Below are 20,742 nucleotides of genomic sequence, written 5' to 3'. Positions count from 1 at the left end.
ACTTGGATTTCATATTATTAAAATTTTTGCCTAGTGCCAGGTGCTGTATGGATCTGTTTTTGCTGAGCCACACTATCAGGGTAGAGAGGTCGGATTCTAGCCCTGGAAAGAAGAGTGAAGACACCTCAGAACCCACGTGGAGAAGAGACGTCGTGCCTGTGCTGAGCGCAGTGCCCCACGACCTTTATTCTCAGAGGAGCTTTTTAGTCTTTTATCACATCCTGTTAGTTCACAGTGGTGAACTCATTTTCCTCAAGGACTGACCTAAGCCCCCTCTAGAGTCAGTGTCCATGCGAAGTCTGCAGGATCCAGAAGTCATACTGGAGCAGTTTGCCCTCTCCCCGATACTGCTCACTGTTGGGTAACTTGTTATACAAGTTTTCTACATAGTTTTAACTAGATCAGGACATCCACTAAACCAGCAGAAATGAAGCTAATGAAGTAAAAAAATTGAAAGAGTTTTATGACTACCAAGATGTTAAAAATGCTGGACTCGGATCTTTACCACAGAATAGAAGATAGTTTATGATCTGTTTTCAACTTTGCATATTGGGCTGTGGCTACTGGGCCACCTTCCCTTTCCTTGCCTGTCCCAGGAGCATTTCAGTTTCTTTTGTGTCTTACCGTTGTCAGAGATGTCTAAGCTGATGATGTTGTGGATTTCGGCGATGCAGCCTTCTAGCACTTGAGCTCCTCCAGACCTCAGCTAGAGAAACAGAGCAAACGCAAGGTAAAGTCCGCTTCCCGCTACAGGAGAGGCTGAAAAAGTGCTAACAGCATGTCTTAAATAAACCACCAAAAAGCAAAGGTTTATCAGCTCCAAATGGAGGGAGGATGCTATTATCAATAGTAAGGGAACGATATTGTTTGCTACAGCTCACGATCCAAAGTTGAATCCTAAAGTTCTTAGAGAAAGAAGAGGGGAAAACAATGGAGATACGCAGGTTAACTTTACTCAATGGAGGGCTGGGGATGTAGCTTTGTGGTAAGGCACTTATCTCACATGCTCAAGGCTCTGGGCTCAATCTCTCGCACCAAAACCCAAATGAAAACAACAACTGAAAGGCAATGTTTGTCAGTGCACAAGAATTTTTGTTCGATTTCTGGAAACTGAGTGAATCCCTTTAGACACTTCAAGCCATTGCTTCCGCTTCTAAGGTTTGACTTATCATCCCAAGGATCAGCAAGGCAGCCATGGGAGACAAGCTCCCTAGCCCTCAAGTCTTTCCCTATGAAGTCAAAGCGTGTATGAGGTGCTCACATCTTTTTAATACTCTGATATCACTCGACTACCATAATCCTTCCGCAGGATGCAAAGTGCCCATAGTCCTTCCTCGTCAGTGAACTTATTATTTAACTGGAGAAGAGCAATCATTGTTTATTAGGAACTTACTACATGCCCAGGAACATGAAGCATGTTTATAGCGTTCATATCAGTTTCTACAATAAATTTATGAGACACCATTTTCTACTTGTTCAAATAATACTTGATAAAGGAATTTAAAGAATCCTCATTTCTTATTTCATATGCAATAGTTTTATGACGCCTTGTGTTAAATCTACAAACTCTGCTGTGTACTCCTGTATGTTAAGCACAGATCTCTGGGGTCACCCTTTGTCCTGGACTACGTAAGGAAATTCCACTAGTCTTACATTTTAAGGTGATAGCAAATTGCTGTTAGGTGCCTTGGGTGAGAGTCTCCCAGAGGAAGACCTCTCAAAGAGACTGATCTGCCTATTCCCAGAGAAGAGAAACCAGTCCTGCAGGGGAGAGTTTGACCAGTTCCTCTCACTCTCCAGTGGCCATGTCCATAGGGATGGGTTGGTTCCCAGGCCTCCTGTAGACACCACAGTCCAGCACTGCTCCAATCCTGTATGCATAGAATACGTGGGAGCTGCACGTGAGGTACATAAATGTCCCTTAATTACTTCTAACACTCAACCCTGAACAATGCCATGAGAAGAGATTCTGTGCAGCACTGTTCAAGGACTGGTGACAAGGAGAACAGCCTGTGTCTTTTCAGTGTAGACACCATTTCCCCTAATATTCTGAACCTACGGCTGATGATCTCTCAGATGCAGATTCCAAAGTTGCCAAGGAACTGCTGCACTTTGCCAGTTATCTTCTGTGTGCTTCGGCTTCTACCAACACCTGCCAAACCTGTCTTACCATGACAACTCTATACAAACCTTGTCTGTTTGTTTGCTTCCCTACATAAAGTTTTAAGGATTTATAGTTTTTCTTTTAATTTTTTAAAACTCTCTCTCTCTCTCTCTCTCTCTCTGTGTGTGTGTGTGCGCGCGCGCGCGCGTGCGCGCAAGCGTACATGTGCTTAATTGCTGAGACATCTCTCCATCCCTCCTTGGCAGCTCTAGAGACCCCCAGAACTATGCTGTTCTAAGAACCACCAGTAGGCTCATACCCATCTATAAACAGCGTATTTCTGGTCTAGGGTAAGGTTGAAATTTGTTGGGAGACCTTGCTGGCTGATCAGAGGTTGCAATCTCTCATGGCCTGGAAGCTTTTCCCAAAGCTTGGTGACATGGGTGCTCCCTCCTCACAGGTCACTTCCTCCTCTCTGCCTGCCCTTCTCTCTGCCTGTCCTAATCTGGAGAATGTCCATGGGCATGAAGCGCTGACCTCATCTGAAAGCTGTCTCTAAGCCTGGATGCTTGATTTATCTCTATGGTGACCCTTGACCCAGTTTCCTGCTAGAAGCTTCTTCTGCTGCACATATGGTAAGACTTGTGCAAGGAGCGTTGCCATAGAATCCAACTGCCCCGTACAAAGCCTTGGGATAGGTGTGTGCCACTTAAGGCAAATTAGGGTTTATCCCCAGGCTTCCCAATCCTATATACTCCTTATACTCTGGAATAATGTTGAGCTGAATGACTGAAGCCATCTCCTGGAGGACTTTCTCAATCATACCCACAGCTGTCTGAATCCTGTTTCCCCCTTCCTGCTCCCTCTACCCTCATGGACCAAGGCAGTCAACGATCATGAGGAAGAAGCAGAACCACAGAAATTAAATAAATTCCTCAGACACCTTACTAACAATTATAGGCCTATTACACATAACAATAAAAATGGAAGGCTTGTATATTTTGTCTTTGTAGGTATTTCTAGGATTTGATTCTAAATATATTTTATAAACGTTGTCACTTGAAGACTGCCAACTTTAAAAGTAAACAGAAGAGGAAAAAAAGGCAGATCCTTCACCATAAATAGCTCTTGTGGTACAGTGCCCTAGTTACAGCTTTGCTATCCCTTGAAGCGAATCTGCCTAGCACAAAATGCCCAAACTAAAGTAGAAGCCATTCAAACAAATGGCTCAAGAGACACGTGATATTCAGAGCATGAAAAGGAGGCAAATTTAAGATGATAAGCTCAATTTCATTGGCTTTTTTCAGGTGCTATGTGCTGACAATGGTTCTTTGTGGAGAAATAAAATCGTATAGGAAAATTCCTACATTCTATCACTAATATATATATATATATATATCCCATTCACAGAAACAGAAAATGCAAATGACATATGGTGATTGCTTCTGTTCATTTTGCAACTATTTTTAGTGATGTATTTATACCAGAGACCCATAAACTAGCATGGTTTTGACACTTGAAAACAATAAAATAGTTGAATACATCCTAAGTTATTAATGCATGAAGTACTTACACAGTGGCCAAGCTAAGGGAAGCCCAAGGAGGAAAAGACAAAGAGCATTATCAGCAGCAGGCAGGACAAGAAGGAAGGCTAAGCTGAAGTCTCTCTCAACACACAGCTTAAGGAGTCAAATCCAAGAGACACTTCCAACTAGAAGGTGCTTCCAAACACAATCCAAAAATTGTAATACTCATCTTCAGTTATCGAGAATAGTCAGTTACATTTGTAAGTTATCAGGTGGCCCAAATTCCCTTAAAGCTTTCCCAATACAGTAAAAGCTTTTCCATTAACTGTAAATGAAAATCCTTTTAAATGAATTTGCATAATAAGAGTCATGTGTGCATATGTGAATATAAAACTGGTTTTTAAATCATGCTCATTTGCATCACACACGAGCATTACTTAAAAGAAAGCAAGATTGAGCTGGGTATGGTAGTGGCTGGAAGTACATTTATAATCCCACACTCAGGAACTACTGCAGGAAGACGGTGAGTTTGAAGCCAGATTGTGCTACGTGGTGAGTTCTAGCCAGAGGGCAAGACAAACAATAACCAACAGATAAGGAAAAATAAGCAGAATAGAGCCATCATGGTGGTACACACGTACAATTCTGACATGCAGGGATTGCTATACATTTGAGGCCAGACTACTACCTGGTCTACATTCTTCCATGAGTGTGCCCTCTTATGGAGGTGAAGCACTGTAGATGGCTGTCGATGATACAGTCCTCAGCATGTATCTAATGGGGACATGGATGTGAGAGCACATGCCTGCAGTCCTAATCCTAGGATTGTCAGTTCACAATCAGCCTTGGCTATACAGCAAATCTGAGAACTGTCTACCAGATACCCTGTCTCTTAAAACTTTAACGTATCTTTCACTCTTGTTTTAAAAACTGTATTTATCTGATCATGGGAGAAAAGTTAAGTGTGGAATTTTTCCATGATTTTCACCAGCATACTAAGATTGAAGGAAGCTGCATCTGAGATGGAGAAACAGAGGATTAATAGCAAAAGAATATTTTTATGTTAAGGAAAGCTTCCTTCTGAGAGCAATGCATAATGCCTTAGTACCCCAAACTGGGGATTGATGGTTAAACCCAGGGAAGAGCGAAAGTCCCAACACAGATTATCTTGTTACTCCAAATACCCTTTGGGAGGCTGACTGTGTTGTGAAGACATCCACTTATATTTTGATACCTAGCCCTAAGAAGCAAGTATGGCAGAAAATACTGCAACAGCTTAGAAAAATAATTTTGTGTTGCTACAGTTTTAATGAGTAGCAGTGTAACACATAAGCAGGAAGCCTGGTCACTGGTCCTGTATCTTCCACTATAAAACTGGATAAGCATAAGGCTAATGCTTTCTTTCTCAGCATTGTAAATTTTCCTAAAACCCATAAATGAAAGACTCAAATTAAGGTAAAATTATCGTAACAATAATGGTCAATCCCACTGTCAAAATTAATTATTTGACCTGGATTCCCATCTTTAAAAGAAAACAAAAAAAACCTACCATCTCAAAGCCTACAGGTAGTTAGGTTGACTTTTATTAAATCGCTCATAGAAACTGCTAAGATGCCCCTGCCCTCAAGCACCTCCTCCGCTCTCCTAATGCTTGGATTTCAGGAGGGTATCACCATGCCTGGCCTGTCTGACATTTCTAATCTACCAAAATATTTTATATGGTTCATCTAATAATACCTTCAAAATATTTTCAAGAAATAAGAAGACATTTAAGAACAAGTTGCTTTGTTTGCTTTGTTTTTTAAGACAGGGTTTTTATGTGTAGCCTTGGCCATCCTAAAACTGACTCTGTAGACTAGGCTGGCCTCAAACTCACAGAGATCCACCTGCTTCTGCCTCCCAAGTGCTGGGATTAAAGGTGTGCGCCACCACTGTGTGGTTAAGAACAAGTTTTAAGGGGCTGGAGAGATGGCTCAGTGGTTAAAAGCATTGCCTGCTCTTCCAAAGGTCATGAGTTCAATTCCCGGCAACCACATGGTGGCTCACAACCATCTGTAATGAGGTCTGCTGCCCTCTTCTGGGCTGCAGACATCCACACAGACAGAATATTGTATACTGTATACATAATAAATAAATAAATAAATAAATAAATAAATAAATAAATAAATAAATAAATAAATATTTTTTAAAAAAAAGAACAAGTTTTAAACAGGCCCACCTGGGGTGAACTTTGAGCAATGTCCTGTCTCAAACTACTCAGAAGAACCTGTCTAAACATGTTCAATGTTCTACCGATTATCAATGTTGGTATTAATGGAGTCCATCAGAGACCCAGACTGCTTCCAATACTTTAGATTTCACATGAGACTGGCAGGCCACTCACACCTGTCACATCTTGATTATGGGGACAAAATTATCTCAGCAGGGCTGAAAGAGCACAGCTGAGTCACAGCTAATGTACTTTGGTCAGTGTTTGGTCACGGTTCTCTCGCCAACTTCCTATTCCTGAGAGACTGACTCCCTTAACAGACCCCATCACCTTGTTCCCAAATAAATGCTTTTTATTACAGGCACACCCTTAGGAAAATGTTCATGCTGCTGGAGTTGGTTTCTACTACATGTCTGTCTTTTAAAGGATGGGCCAATGATTGCATTCACAGTTCCATTACTCAAAATTGATATTCTAGAGTTATTTTTGCTTTTTCAGCTTTTGTAGAGCTTTGCTTTTCCACGACAATAAGATTAATATGTCACAAAAGTAACCTTCACACTAAAACTCAAGAAAAATGCAACACTGATATTTCATATAGAACAATTTCAGTCTTGTCAATTTCTAGACTCTTTATATATGTGTGTATAAATCTCTGTATCTAGTGTTGGCTTGGTGCCTGGCATTTGGTGAATCGGTAAGGAAGACCATGTAAGTATGGCACAGACAATGCCTTCCAGAAAGCCATAACCAGGCGAGGAAAGCAAACAAGAGCCAGTTTTATAATCGTGTAGTACCGCATCTCAACTAAGAAATGACAGGCAGCGAGACAGACAGGAACAGCCAAAGAGGGTGACTTAGGGTATTTTCCAACAGAGTTCCTTTGGATCTTGTGACATCTTCCTAGGGGAACGCTAATATTCTATCACATACAAACACAGAAATTATGTGACGTCATCAGTGTGGCTCATCTACATTATCAACCCAGACCAGAACTGGAATCACCTAGGAGGCACAGTTCTGGGCATGTTGGGAGGGGGGCGGATTCCCAGAAAAGGTCACATGATATAGGCAGAACCAACCCTTGAATTAGAGGTCCTGGATTTAGTCAAGAAGGTAAAACAAACAGCACCAGCATCCATTGCTGCCTGCTTCCTGGCCATGGCTACAGCGTCACAGATGCTTGGTTCTCTGCACCATACCTTCCTGAGATGATTGATTGCAGCCTTGAACAGTGAGCCAAGATAAACCTGGCTTCCTTAAGTTCCCTTTGTCAGATGTTTGCCACAGAAATGAGCCGAGTGACTAATACATCAGCCAAGCCACCCAGGATGACACAGTCTGATGGGTTTATTAGGAAGACTGGCCTTGACTTAGGTCCTCAAAGTGGTGACCTTAAGGAGGAGAGGGGCTAGTGGGGACTGTGCCAGAGTAAACCTAAAGGCACAAATAGGAAAAGAGAGGGCCCGGGAAGAAGAGACGGGGAGGGCACACTGTGCAAAGCCAGGCTTGTCTTGATGATCTCCACATGAACTGACAGTTCCCAGAAGAGGAAAGTCTGAGTGTTCTCTAATACACACTTTAGCCTCAGCTCTTCTCCGAGGGCTCCCTGACTGGAAATGCTCAGAGCTTCCGTATAATTTCAAGAGATGTTTGAGGGCACCTGTCTTAAGCTAAGATATTAAAAAGAGTTAACAAGAGAGCCATTCTGTTTTACATCCTACAAATCCAAAATCAGCTCTGCACATCCGTCCCCTGAAAGCAATGCGGTGTGCTGCATTTCACGACGGTGAAGCTCGTTTATGACTTTGGATCATGGGGATTCGTCATAAAACACTCAGGCAACAGGCGCCAAAAATGAAGGGAAAGTCATTAAAAGCATTCTTGAATGTAATTGGGAAGGTGTTCGGTGGTGACTTGTAGATAAAATTGCAAAGCACAGAATATTCGACACTTGTATAATGTGTTTTTCTGCTTCGTTTCTCCCTGTGGAATCACCGTATCCCCCTTTCCCAGGAAGAACGCAAAAACAATGTCGAGGCCGTTGTCTGCTCCAGCGTGCTGTCAGGGTGGTCTTACCTCACAGTTGCTGAGGTCCAGAGAGACCCCCTTCAAGCTATGATTGCAGGCCAGGCCCAAGAGCAGTGCCCTGAGGGAAGGAAACACACATATTAGTCACAACTTCACAGGAAGAATGACAATATGCACACGTTAGCATTCTCACCCACACAAAGCAATCACACACACACACACACACACACACACACACACACACACACACACACAGCAAGCACACTGAATAAAGCCTGGAGAATGAACACATTTTCTAAAACCCGGGTCAGACACCAAGCGCCCTCTCACTTTTTGAAAATGCCAACTGCATTCTCTCTCTGACAACCGTGGGCACGTGACACTTCTACATTCTTCTCTCTGACAGGAGGTGACTCCATCATAAATGCAAGCCTTGAAAATACTGCTATTCCTATGCAAATAAACCCACAGCCCACCTAATTGCATACTGAAATCAAATTGTGTTCATCGTAGATAAAGTCCCACCTGCATCTGCTTGTGAACAGCTTTAATGATCCTTATGGAATATTATTAGGTGATTGCTATAGTGTAGCACAGGGAGCTGGCTTTCCCTAAGGAAGAGACAGCGAGGGCGTTGGGCTCCACAGTTTTCCAGAGGGTGAAGCCAGAGCTAGATGAGTTTGTGAAGTCACTGAACAGAACGTGCAGGTGAGGATACAGGCACCCTGGAGATGAGGAGGCCCGTGTTGTGTAGCTGTGCCCAGGATCCTGGCCGGCCACCCACCTGCAGCACAATGCAGATGCTATCTCTTGTCTGCAGGTTGAGGGGACTGGATTCATTGTCCAGATATCAAAGCTCAAAAGTGGATTGATTCCACCGCTACAAATCAGTCCTGTAAATTCCAATAAAGTTGAGCACACCCGGATCTACATGTGCCAAGCAGCTCTTAAATTCTACAGAACGGAGGCTCCATGGGTACAGGAGCCTGCTGCTAGGTCTGATGACCGGAGTTCAATTCCAGTCACTCTAATGACTGACAGACTCAGTTCCTGCAAGTTGTCCTCTGACCTCTACACATATACCATATACTCATGCACACACACACACACACACACACACACACACACACACACACACACAATAGATAAATGTAAGAACAAGATAAAAAAAATAAAAAATAAATTTTGTGTATACACAAAAGAATGTAACCAGAATGGGCTGGACAGAAGTTTAAAAAGACAGTGGTACCTGGGATACTATCTTGGGCTCTCCTCACTTTTCCACATTAGCTACACATGAATGGGGTTCACTGTGTTCTTTCTACACATGTCTGGGACACAACCTTTATGTGACAGCTTTTACAGAAGGCCAAAAGTCACAGAAAGACTAATAGGAGATACAACAACACCCATTGTGCCCAATACTGTCAGCCTGTGAGTCACTCTCCTGCCTCAGAAGGCTTTCTCGCAGGTGTGCTCTGCCTTCCTTCTGGTACATTACTGTAACTGTAAAAGCTCTCGAGACAACAAACGAACCACTCACTTCAAGGGCTCCGGAGACAGTTTCGTGCCTGAAAGATTGATTTGCATCAAAGCCAGAGAACTGCTGAAAAACTGCTTGAAAGATAAGGGGACTTCCTTTCCTTTCCTAGGAAAAAAGACAAAAAAACAAAACACAGCACAAGCATCAACCAAGTGGTTATCTTCTATCTGTAATGCTTATTGGGTATGCAGACATGAGATCTACAAAGTCATATCTCCAATAGACCTTTAAAGAAGAAACAAGTGTCTAAATGCTAACTTAAGGGCCTCAAACCAGAAAACAATTTATTCCTTTTCTTGATATCTAATAAGCTCATTGTATTTTAGTCTGCTGATCTTCAAGAAACATGTAAAAAAGGAGGTTAGAATTATGTGTATTCATTAAGGTTCATTCATTAACCTTTGCCACTGGACAGTATCCGTGGTGCAGACTGACGCTGCATTGGGCAGTGGGCTTAGCGATAGTTCATTTGCTTGTCTGCCTCTTGACTTTTGACAGTGCTGGAGACTCCACCTATGACTCCATGCACTAGAGTCACAGATCCAGCTCTGTTTTTTGAGACAGTCTCATGCAACCCAGGCTGCTCTTAAATTCACTATATAGCTAAAGACAACCCCAAACTCCTCTGCCTCCTGTCTGCACCTCCCAAGTGCTGGGGAATAGGAATACACCACCACAGCTAGATTTGTCTTGAAGTCATCTTACTCTTACTATGCACCGGATGCCAGTCAAACAGATAGACTCAATGAGAGGGTGACCTGATTTAGAACTGAATGGCATCCAGCCTGCATGACCAGTAGCCCATGTCTACCACATTCACACTTTAAACCTAATCATTCCAGGCCAAAATTGTAGAATAAAGACAAAGCAGAAAATGAAGCGGCTGGACGATGCTTCCTCTTGCTATGTCAGTCAAAACTGGGTCAAGCCATGCTGCGGAATCAAAGCTGTACTACAATGGCTTGCAAAGGAACTCGCCTCAAGCACCCACAGTGAAGAGTGCAGGCTTAGCTTGCTCCATTCTCTGAGAACTGGGATTGGCTCAGCAGCAAGAAGCACTTAGCTGAAGCCCATGATGCCACTTAAATGATTGCAAATCATACAGAGGGCAGCAGGTACCTCAGGGGCCTAGGTCTGCCTCATCATATTCACCAGTATTTTGCATGTGCAGAGGTCTTTAAAAACCTGTGATACTTGAGAGCTTCTAAATCAATGTCTTAAAATGTGACAATCCCCAGCTATTAGGAAAGGAAAATGTAAGTCATGGGGATCTTGACCTGAGAAGGGAAAAAGTCAACTAGGAATAAGCAGGATTCTGGTCAGATACATGACATTAGATATTTCAGAGAGCTGCTTCCAGACAGAAGAGAGACAGCAGAGCCTGCCAGCTTGTATAGTCCTGCTTATTTTTTTGTAAGTAAATGCAGTTTGCATTGCTGTTTGAAATCCTTCTCTTCCTGTTTCTCTGCTTTGGGGTTGTTCGAACATTCCTTAATATTCATTTCCCTTTATAAGAAAGAGACAGTGACCTCTTACCACTCCAGTGACCGTGGCTTAGCCCTGAGAGCCTCCGCGACCAATGGAATGTGAAAGGATCTGATGTGACTCTCAGTAGGCAGCTTTCTGAGCCAGGACACACACTGCCAGGCTTGTCCTGCCCCCCCTCCTTCCATTTTCCAGATAAAGGATGCTTCCTCCCAGGCTGAAGGTGACAGGGTCAGCCCACATGGACCCTCAGAACTACCCAGCCTCTCCTGGTGGGCACAACTATGAAATCATTTGGGAGCAAAATCTGACGAGCCTGGCTAACAATCTATGCCTCAGTACACACTCACTAATCTGAACAGAGTTACCAAGTGCTTCCAGGAGTCTATCTAAGCGAGGTGCTGAGTATTAATGGCCTAATCACAATCTTTCATCGGGATGACAAGGCGACATGTTAGCACCGTTCTGCCACACGCAAAGCACAGCGCCACTGAAGACCGTCATGGCAGAAACCACAACGACCGAACTCCAAAGAGCTGATTATACAGAAACCTTTATAAGCGGAGCTGTCATCCTGTAATTCAGTTCCTCAGTCAATTACAGCTCTGTCAAAGTGAGGCTTCGTGACCTGCCTCTAAACATATAAGACAGGACAGCCAGGTTGAACACTCTCTCCCCATGCTGTCTCCCAGACTTTGACATTCTCTAAGTCACTCTGTTGAGGATTTGGAAGCGTATTTTTGGGATGTAAAAGGCCCATCTCTTCCTCTCTCTACTGAGTTTTGTTTGCTTGTTTAAGACAGAGTCCTGTGTAGTCTATGATTTTCTCAGACTCAATATGGGACTGAGGAACACCTTGAACTCCCCTGCCTCCACCATCTAGGATTACGGCCATGTGTCACCATATGAGAAGTGTCCATATCACTCTTGAATAATGAACCCAGAGTATTTGGAAATGTATATTGGTAATATTTACAAGGCACAGTATAGAAATAAAGCATGCCACCAAACTGAATTTTCCAAATAAGTTATTCTCTTGAATATAGAAGGCTTTTAAAAGATTAACTAGGAAATATGGAGAAAACACTATTATTAGGCAGGACCCCAGATCATTAAAGAGTATAATGGGCAGAAGATAATCCATGCCATGTGTTCACGGTCCTGCAGGGTGAGGGTTGAACGGGACTAATGCCCAGAATGGCCAGGGATGCCGCACCTGTGAGCGCAGGTGCTTTTCATCACTCACTCACTGCAAAGTGGCCGCTGTTCACAAATCCTGTTGCATCCGATGTACTGTGTCTAGAGCTTGATGGAGGAGGATCATCTTTCTATCTGTTGCTTTCATTGGTTAATTAATAAAGAAACTGCTTGGCCTTTGATAGGACAGAAAATTAGGTAGGCGGAGTAGACAGAACAGAATGCTGGTAGAAAGAAGCCGAGTCAGGCAGTCACCATGATTCTCCCACTCCAGACAGACACAGGTTTAAGATCTTTCCTGGTAAGCCACCTTGTGGTGTTACACAGGTTATTAGAAATGGGTTAGATCAATATGTAAGAGCTAGCCAATAAGAGGCTGAAACTAATGGGCCAGGCAGTGTTTAAAGAATACAATTTCCGTGTAATTATTTCGGGGCATAAGCTAGCCATGCTGGAGCCGGGGTGGCCAGAACACAGCCCACGGCTCCACTCACTACAAGAGCTGAGATGTCAGTGGAACCGGGATGCTATAATTAGCTCTCCCCTCCTAAAAATCACAACTAGGAGTTCCAAGGTGACTGTTCTTGTTTGTTCCCAGAAGCCATACATATTTTCTTCTAACCTCATCACTGAGAAGAAGCTATAGATATTTTTAAAAGGGTTGTACTATAGTAAAAGAGTACCTGACCAAAGACATGAATCCACGCACATATCTACAGTTCAAATAAGAATGCTAACATTATATACAAGGCCCCTTAAGTTGTGTTTTAAGATGCAACAACAACAAAAACCTTTAATTTTCAAGACCCCAAAACTTACAGCTATGATTTAAGACCATCCTCCATGTACAACATTTAGTTCCCAAGCCAGGTATGATGGTCTACAAACCTGTAATCCGGGCTCTTGGGAGGTCAAGACAGGAAGACTGGCGTGAGTTTGAAACCAGCCTACAGTGTGAGACTCTGTCTTAAGCAACAACCAATTCTCCTGCCATCAATCACTCTATGCTCACTAACCTCACACCTCATCAGCAGAAGGGGCTTTAAGACAGCAATGGTAGCAAGGAGACAGCCATACCTGTGAGAGAAGACGGATCTGGAGAGATTGAGCACGGCTAGACACTGAAGGCACCCCCGGAGAAGAGCACTACACACCTGAGGAAGAAAGGGGCGGACGCTGTCACTTCCACAGACTCCTAGGCCCATTGAAAACTTTACTAAAGAGATGGGCCTCCACCCCATCAGAGAGGCGTCCTGAGAGCCCGAGGCATAGAAAGAGGCATTACCAATTCCAGAGAACATTCTGTGTTAGATAAGTCCAGATGAACGATGGTGTTGGGCTGGGCCAAAAAATTGTACAAGTGCTGGAAAGAAGCAAAAGAGCGAATGTTAGGCTCTAGAAAGACATACCGCCATGCAAGGTGACGCTTCAGAACACAATCACCCTCATGCCCCAACCTTCTTGACTGTTTCTCAGAAGGTTTTCAGACTTGCCATTATTCTAGCCCCTTCCCTAGGAGAAAAACACAAAGGGCATGTGAAGAAAAATTACACAGGCATTTAAAAAAAAAGGCCAAGAGGAATGTTACTGCCACATGACTTTGTTCTCTTGATTAGTTCAATTCTTATTATATAATTTGAGCACTGCCGAATAACTTTAACTTCTTAGTCTGGAACACCACCTGGATTGCAGTTACTCCATCAAAATCGAGTCAATCAAAGTATTGAGGAAAATACTATTTGAATTTGAGCCATAGATGGTCTCAGGCTACATTCTCTTTTCTCCAATTTAGTGATTTTTCCATCCCTAGTGACTTCTAAAAATGTAACAAGACTGTCCTGATGAAACTATTAGGAAAACAGAAGAAAAGAACCCAGAACTAAAGTACTGCTAAAATTTCTTGTTTTGGGGGCACTGCAATGCCTAAAATTTCCTGACCCCCTCCCCCCATCCCGCCACAACCTTAAATGGGCATGAAAACAATTAAATAAATCCCTTTGATGTCCCTTAATTTCCCCGGAGTAAACAGGAGCCAGAATTCCCCGACGACACAGTCCAAGTTTCTTGCCCCAGGTGACAACCTTCACTTCTCCCCTGCTTCCCTGGGTGGCACCCGGAGCAAGCATACACAAGCTTATGCTGACAGACTGAGCCAATACTCATAAAATGAGACAGTCTGACTCTATAGTACTTTAGGAAACTCACTCCAGCAAGGAGTGTAAGGGAACACAAACCTGCAGATGCTTTGGAGTAACTAGAGGCCCAGAAGAGACTACATGGTGGCGGGGTCTGGCTCAGCAGAAACATTTTGCCTTTATTTACCTGAAGTTCCAGATTCCAGCTTCAGAGACCTTCCTTAAGGCCCCTTTATTTTGGTGTGGTTTTGTTTCCCTCTACCAGTTGGGGGAGCTCTTCCTCCCTCAAGGAGTGATGGGGCCCTTAACAAGTGGCTTTCCCAGAAAGCAGGCCAAGTCAGTCTGCACCTGATAAGGACTCTAGAATGTTGGTGTGTCTCTGGCTGGGATCCCAAGTCACTCAGCCCCTTCACTGCACTCCACTGTACCCAGAGGCTATCTGGAACAAGCTGTACCCTGAACCAGGAAACGTGGAACTGTTCCGTTGTCTGAAACCATTATTCGTGTCCCTATTATAGATGAGTCTTATTACTTAATATCAGCCTCTTTTTGTTTGTCTTTGTTTTTGATTCATTTATTTTTAAATGTTTATTTATTTATTTATTTTACGAGTATGCTCATGAGTGTATGTATTTGCACCGTATCCATGCACAGAGGGACCCATAGAAATAAGAAGATGGCATCAGATCCCCCAGAACTACTATTATAGATGGTTGTTAGCAGCCATGTGGGTGCTGAGATCTGAACCCAGGTCCTCTGCAAGACTAGTAAGCACTCTTAACCACTGAGCCATCTCTCTTACTCTATTTTTTGCGAGTATGTTTTACTCTGTAACCCAGTCTGGCCTGGAAGTCACTATATAGCAAAGGTTACCCTCAATCTCAGTGCAATCCTCCTGCCTTAGCCTCTTGAACACTAGGAATGTGCTGCCACATCTAACATTCCACCTCATTTACCCTTCACGGTGCCACCGTGAAGGCTGGGGTCTTTCTCTTGGGAGGAGGTAGGCTTAAGGATCATCAGTGGACACCAGAAGTGAAAAAGAGAAAATCAAAAGGCAGCAGAAACAAGCTCTGCTAAAATGATTTCAAGTGTGAAGGGGGAGGGCTCAGATTAAATACATGCACACACACGCATGCCCGCACACACACACACAGAGCTTTCATTTTGCATCCCCTGTTTTATAGGTAAAGTAAAACAAAAGAAATGAGAATAAATTCGGGTGTTTCTCATCTCTGTGGTGTAGGAGTACACAAATGAAGGTCCTTTCCAAACGCTCAAGATCTGCATGCCCTGTTGCCAAAGGCAGACTTCTTTTAACTCTAGCATGGTGACTAGAAGGGACCGTTTACCATGTAATGAACTATAACTAACCCCCCACACAACAGGAAGATCTGTCGAACATTTATATTGCTATGCAAGTACATAAAACATCTTGTTAGAACTGAGGGAAAAATATTTATTATTTATTTACTTACTTATGCCTTCAAAATCAAACTCAGATGAATAGCTCCTGACTCTTTTTTTTTTGAAACACGGTTTCTCTGTAACTTTGGAGCCTGTCCTGGAACTAGCTCTTGTGGACCAGGCTGGCCTCAAACTCACAGAGATCCGCCTAGCTCTGCCTCCCGAGTGCTGGGATTAAAGGCGCGTGCCACCACCGCCTGGCTCTTGACTATTTTTATCTTATTTATGGGCTAGTCTGTGACTCACAAAAGCTGGGCGCTTGGTTCATATTCTCAATCTCAACACCGAAGGGACTGAGTTAGGACAATCACCCTGAGCTAGAAGCCAGCATTCTGATACACAATGGGTTCTAGACTGACAGCTTCTCTCAAAACAAACAAAGGCACCAGTATCCCAACAACGCTATTTGATGAAACTGTTTCCCAAAAGGATGTGACCTCAGCACCATTAACTAAAAAAGCAGCTTAATTATCTCGCCAGGGCTACATTCAATTGAGGCAGGCTCCGGAGTTCTCACAACATTTCACGATTGAGAGCGTGGTGGAGGAACAAGCTGGGGTGACAGGGTTAGAAAAAATGGCTCCCTTGGAGAGGAAAGGAAATCTTACCGAGAGGTCATCTCCACGGAGAGCATTCCCTGAGAGGTCCAGGTGGGTGAGGGTAGAGGCAGTCAGAGGGTTGGCACTGAGGGACTGACAAAGGCTGTTCACCCCTGCAACAAGAGAAACCATCCAAGCTCAGCGTCCACTCGAAGAAACAGAACGAGGCTTGTGAGCTTCCACAAACAGCCCTAGAGTCAAATTGAACTGCCCAGACCTGCAGGGCCAGAGCTCTGTTCTTAGAGGGGACCACTGATTTGGGACTCCTGGAGAATCCCTCTGGGGAGCCAGACGTCTCACAGACAACCTGCACTTCAGTCTTCCAATTTATACAAGAACAGAAAGTGTTTTACTTTCAAGTCCCAGAGTGATGAAAGCCACCTACCTAGCTGATGATTTTGAGCACACATTCAATCCTACCAGATGATTCTTGACTTAGTGATAGTATTTAAATGATACACAGGCAAATATTGGTCAATCGTGCTACTTAAGTATTGGGAACTCGACAGAGGAATATATTGCGCTAAGTGCATTTGTGTTCAAGGTAAAATCTGGAATGAAGTGGATTTGTAAACAGTGAGATGAAATGTCCACAAAGTGAAGGAATCAAAAAGACTGCTTCCTTTCGTTGTTAGAAACAGGGTTTCCACCAGGTATCCCAGGGCAAACTCAAACAGGAAGCAATCCTCCAGCCTCTGCCTCCTGCGTGTTAGGATCACAGGATCAGACCACCATGCCTGGGACAACTTTCATTTAACGCACTATAAAGTTTCATAATCAGAGATGGCTCAAGCTGAACTTAACTAAGCCGAGGGGTGATCACTCCAATGGGAACCTGTCAAGGGCCCCTGAGCTGGAGGGAGATTGAACACTGAGGTGTGGAAAAAGCGGAGACGGATGCATTGAGAAATATTTCAAGCAGGTATGAAGAAGAATTCCCTCAACTCAACATTTATTGCTTATAATACGTAGAGTTATACAAAGACACATTTTTTTTGTCCTGCAAGATCTAGAGCCCATCATGATAAATGTTAAATTCCAGAACAGTGCTACATAGATAGATAGATAGATAATTTTTTTTAACCAAAAATTTTTTTTGAGAGCCTAACGTTCACTAGACAGAGGTGTCTGAAGCTCAAAGATTTCTACCTGACCATATACAGGCTCTCTCAGTGGCAGACACTGACGGATTGACACAGGAGGTTTTCATGCCTGTGGGCTCTGCATCTGTGGATGCAGCCAACCATCACAAAATATTCCAAAGTTCTTTGTTTTCTTTCTTTAGAGTGACAGTTCATTCTGACATCCAGTACTGGGGAAGCTGAGGTAAAAAAGGACTGCCAAGAGTTCAAAAGGCAGCCTGAACAATATCGTTTGAGGCAAGACCAGCCAACATGGAACTGCCCCCCCCCAAAAAAAGCCACTGCAATTTTGAGTTATATACTGATACCAATCTCAAAACCCCAGAAACAAAAGAGGCCTATATACTGAGCAAGCATGAATTTTTTTTTCTTTGTCAGCATACTGTAGGTGATACAATATATAAAGAGATGTATTGCCTGGGGTTTTGTTGCTGTTGTTTTGTTTTGTTGTCAAGACACAAGCTGGAGCCATCTGGGAAGAGGAAATCTCAATTGAGAAGATGCCCCATCAAAGTTCCTGTAGTTAAATCTGGAGGGCAATGAATGATTGATGTGGGAGGATCCAGCCCACTGGGGGTGGTTCCACCCAACAACAGTTGGTGCGAAGAATTAAGACACTAGACTGAGCAAGCCATGGAGAGCAAGCAGTTAGCAATACTTCTCCTCCATGGTCTCTGCTTCAGTTCCTGCTTCGAGGCTCCTGCCTTGAGTTCTACCTAGCCCAGACTTCCTCTGGTTAAATAAGCGAAATAAAACCTTTCCTACCTAAGGTGGTTTTGATTAGTGTTTTATCACAGCAACAGAAAGCAAACTAAGACAATAACTATTTACACAGACTTACATTTAAGCAGGTTTATAAATAATCTAGAGATGTCTCAGATGGACACAGCAAGATGTGTGTGGGCTATATGCAAAGGCTATGCCATTTTATATAAAGGGCATGGCACATGGATGGGGAGAAGCTGGAATCAAGCTCTAATACCCTACAGACCCTGAGGACAACCATCCTCAGGATCCACTGAGGCAACTGCCACACAAGGATCTAGAGCATCCAGTGTAAGGAGGTAGGATTAACAAAGAGTTAACAGAACCTGCAGTAGTATTCCAAACTAACCATCTATATAACAAAGGCGTGCACATTATATAGAATCTAAATCAAAGTGCAAACGACCAATAGCCTTTCTTTGTCTTGTCATCCATATTCATCTGCCTATGTGTGTGTGCGCACATTCATGTGCGTGTGTGTATGTGTTTATGTGGAGGCAGTGGGTCAACCCTGGAAGATGTCCACCTCGTTTGTTGACACAGGATGTCTTACTGACCTAGGCTCACCAGTTAGGTTAAGTTGACCAGCTAATGAGCCCCAGGGATTCGCCTAGCTTGCATTTTTGTCTTGTTTTGTTTTTGCATGTGGGTTCTGAAGATCAAACTCCAGACCTTACACCTACAAGGAAAGTGCTTTGTTTCCTCCCCAGCCTTCAATGTTCACCATTCTCTTTCTAATGCATTGACTGAGCCTAAACTATATGGAGAATACCAGACTCCCATAGGGAAAATCCCTTATGAAGTCATATTTAAGTGAAGTATTATAAAACCCAATAAATAAATTCCAAAACGAGAAGACCAAATTAATCCTGACAGCAAAGAGTCCCTTGGCAAGTATGAGTACCTGGCAGAGAGCCAACCTCTGACTAGACTCCAGAGGATGCTCCAAAGGCAGAAGGGTGGTCCCTCCCTCTTCCTGAGTCCACGTTTTTACATGAGGTCTGTGTTAATAAGCTCAGGAATGACAGGAAGTTTCAAAATGATAGCACTGGAGAAACGCGGGCTCTTATGACCCAAATGCAGCACAGATTGGCATGCCACCCTCGACTCTGGTTATTGTGGGATTCTGATCATGCTTGGTATTCATGATTGGAGAGTTTACAGCTGGAAGAGGTGGCTCCAGATGGTCCTGCCTTGACATAATCTGCCAGCCAGCAGGATGCCGGTGTGGGTCCAGAAAGCCATCAAGTGGTGAGTGTCTGAGGTGAGGGAGGATGCATGTGGTGAGGACCGTGGGAGAGTTTTAAAAAAAAAATCTGTTTTCTATTATAGAACCATGAATATACATGTTTTCTAGGAACTAAAATATGTCACACTTAGTAGAAACTTAAAGCTACAGTTGCAAAACTCGAAACCTTTCAGAACCTGCGTATGTGCCATTAAGAAACCAGTATGTTTCAAATCGAACAATTCAAGACACACGTCTTAAAAGGACAATTTAAAATTCTACAGATCCTATTTTATAAAACAATGCTAATTCTCAAAGCACACATTTTGATAGACTCCTGCATTATATGAAAGATACAGGCAAGGAAGCAGTAGTTGGGACAGGTTCAGGCAGACCAAGCTGTCCTCACCAAGGGCATAAAAGAACCTTCTTTGCCAGTGCAGTTACCTACTCCTGCCACACTGGAGGACAGGACATGAGGACAGGACATGAGTGACAGGCTACCGCAGAACCAAAGCCTGTCCTGCAAAGGACAGATGACCACTGTGCCCCTATATTTGTCTTACAATAATTAACAAAGGAACACAGTTGCACATTAGTATATGTAGAGAATTTCCAAACAATAAGAAAAAATAGCACTGTAAATAGAAAACTAACCAAGAATGCCAAGTAGCAACATTCCAAGAAGATACTTAAGAGACTAAGGAAAAGTGGGGGAGATGCCCTAAGCTAGTGGTTCTCAACATGTGGGTCGTGACCTCTGAAGACCGCTGGAAAACACAGGTATTTACATTATGCTTTATAACAGTAGGAAAATTATAGTTATGAAGTAGCAGTGAAAATAATTTTAAGGTCGGGGGTCACCACAATATGAAGAACTGTATTAAAGGGTCGCAGCAATAGAAAGGTTGAGAACCACCACTAGAAAAAAAGAGAACACTGAACACTTACATGTTTCAGAGAACAAAAAGGGCATCTGCCACAGCAGCTCATGACTATAACCCTAGAATTCTGGAGGCTGAGACAGGAGGATTGCCATGAGTTAGTAGCCTGCCTTAGTTACAGAGGAAGGGAACAATCAGGAGTTCAAGGCCGAATTGTGCTACATGAAGACTATATCTCAAAAAAGCAGGGGATGGTGAAAATGGAAAATAATATTTAGTGGTAGAGAGAATATAAACAAATTTATACAAAATACTCCTAGGAGAAAGCGGCAGTAGATATGAAAATTCTAAATATACACACATTTTTTTAAGCTAGTAATTCTATTTAAGGAAATTTATCCTAAAAAGGAAATTCAGGAAATAAGCA

General features: G+C 43.2%; 1 protein-coding gene across 10 annotated transcripts in view; it reads right to left on the bottom strand.

Moving 5' to 3' along the window:
• Window positions 1-20,742, bottom strand: part of Carmil1 (capping protein regulator and myosin 1 linker 1) — a 261,760-nt gene that overhangs the window by 74,670 nt on the left and 166,348 nt on the right. For all 10 annotated transcript variants that reach the window (XR_012910397.1, XM_075970038.1, XM_075970042.1 and 7 more), the window contains 7 exons: window positions 16,306-16,409; window positions 13,381-13,458; window positions 13,173-13,249; window positions 9,414-9,518; window positions 7,919-7,988; window positions 625-706; window positions 3-102 (listed from right to left, as the gene is read on the bottom strand). Coding sequence is in view for 9 of the 10 variants with exons in the window: in XM_075970038.1 (XP_075826153.1) it covers window positions 3-102; window positions 625-706; window positions 7,919-7,988; window positions 9,414-9,518; window positions 13,173-13,249; window positions 13,381-13,458; window positions 16,306-16,409 (616 nt within the window). In the remaining variant the exon portion in view is untranslated. The remainder of the gene's footprint in view (window positions 1-2; window positions 103-624; window positions 707-7,918; window positions 7,989-9,413; window positions 9,519-13,172; window positions 13,250-13,380; window positions 13,459-16,305; window positions 16,410-20,742) is intronic.

The sequence above is a fragment of the Microtus pennsylvanicus genome, chromosome 4, assembly GCF_037038515.1.
Source record: "Microtus pennsylvanicus isolate mMicPen1 chromosome 4, mMicPen1.hap1, whole genome shotgun sequence".
Taxonomy (NCBI): Eukaryota; Metazoa; Chordata; class Mammalia; order Rodentia; family Cricetidae; genus Microtus; species Microtus pennsylvanicus.
This window is presented reverse-complemented; position numbering and strand designations above follow the sequence as displayed.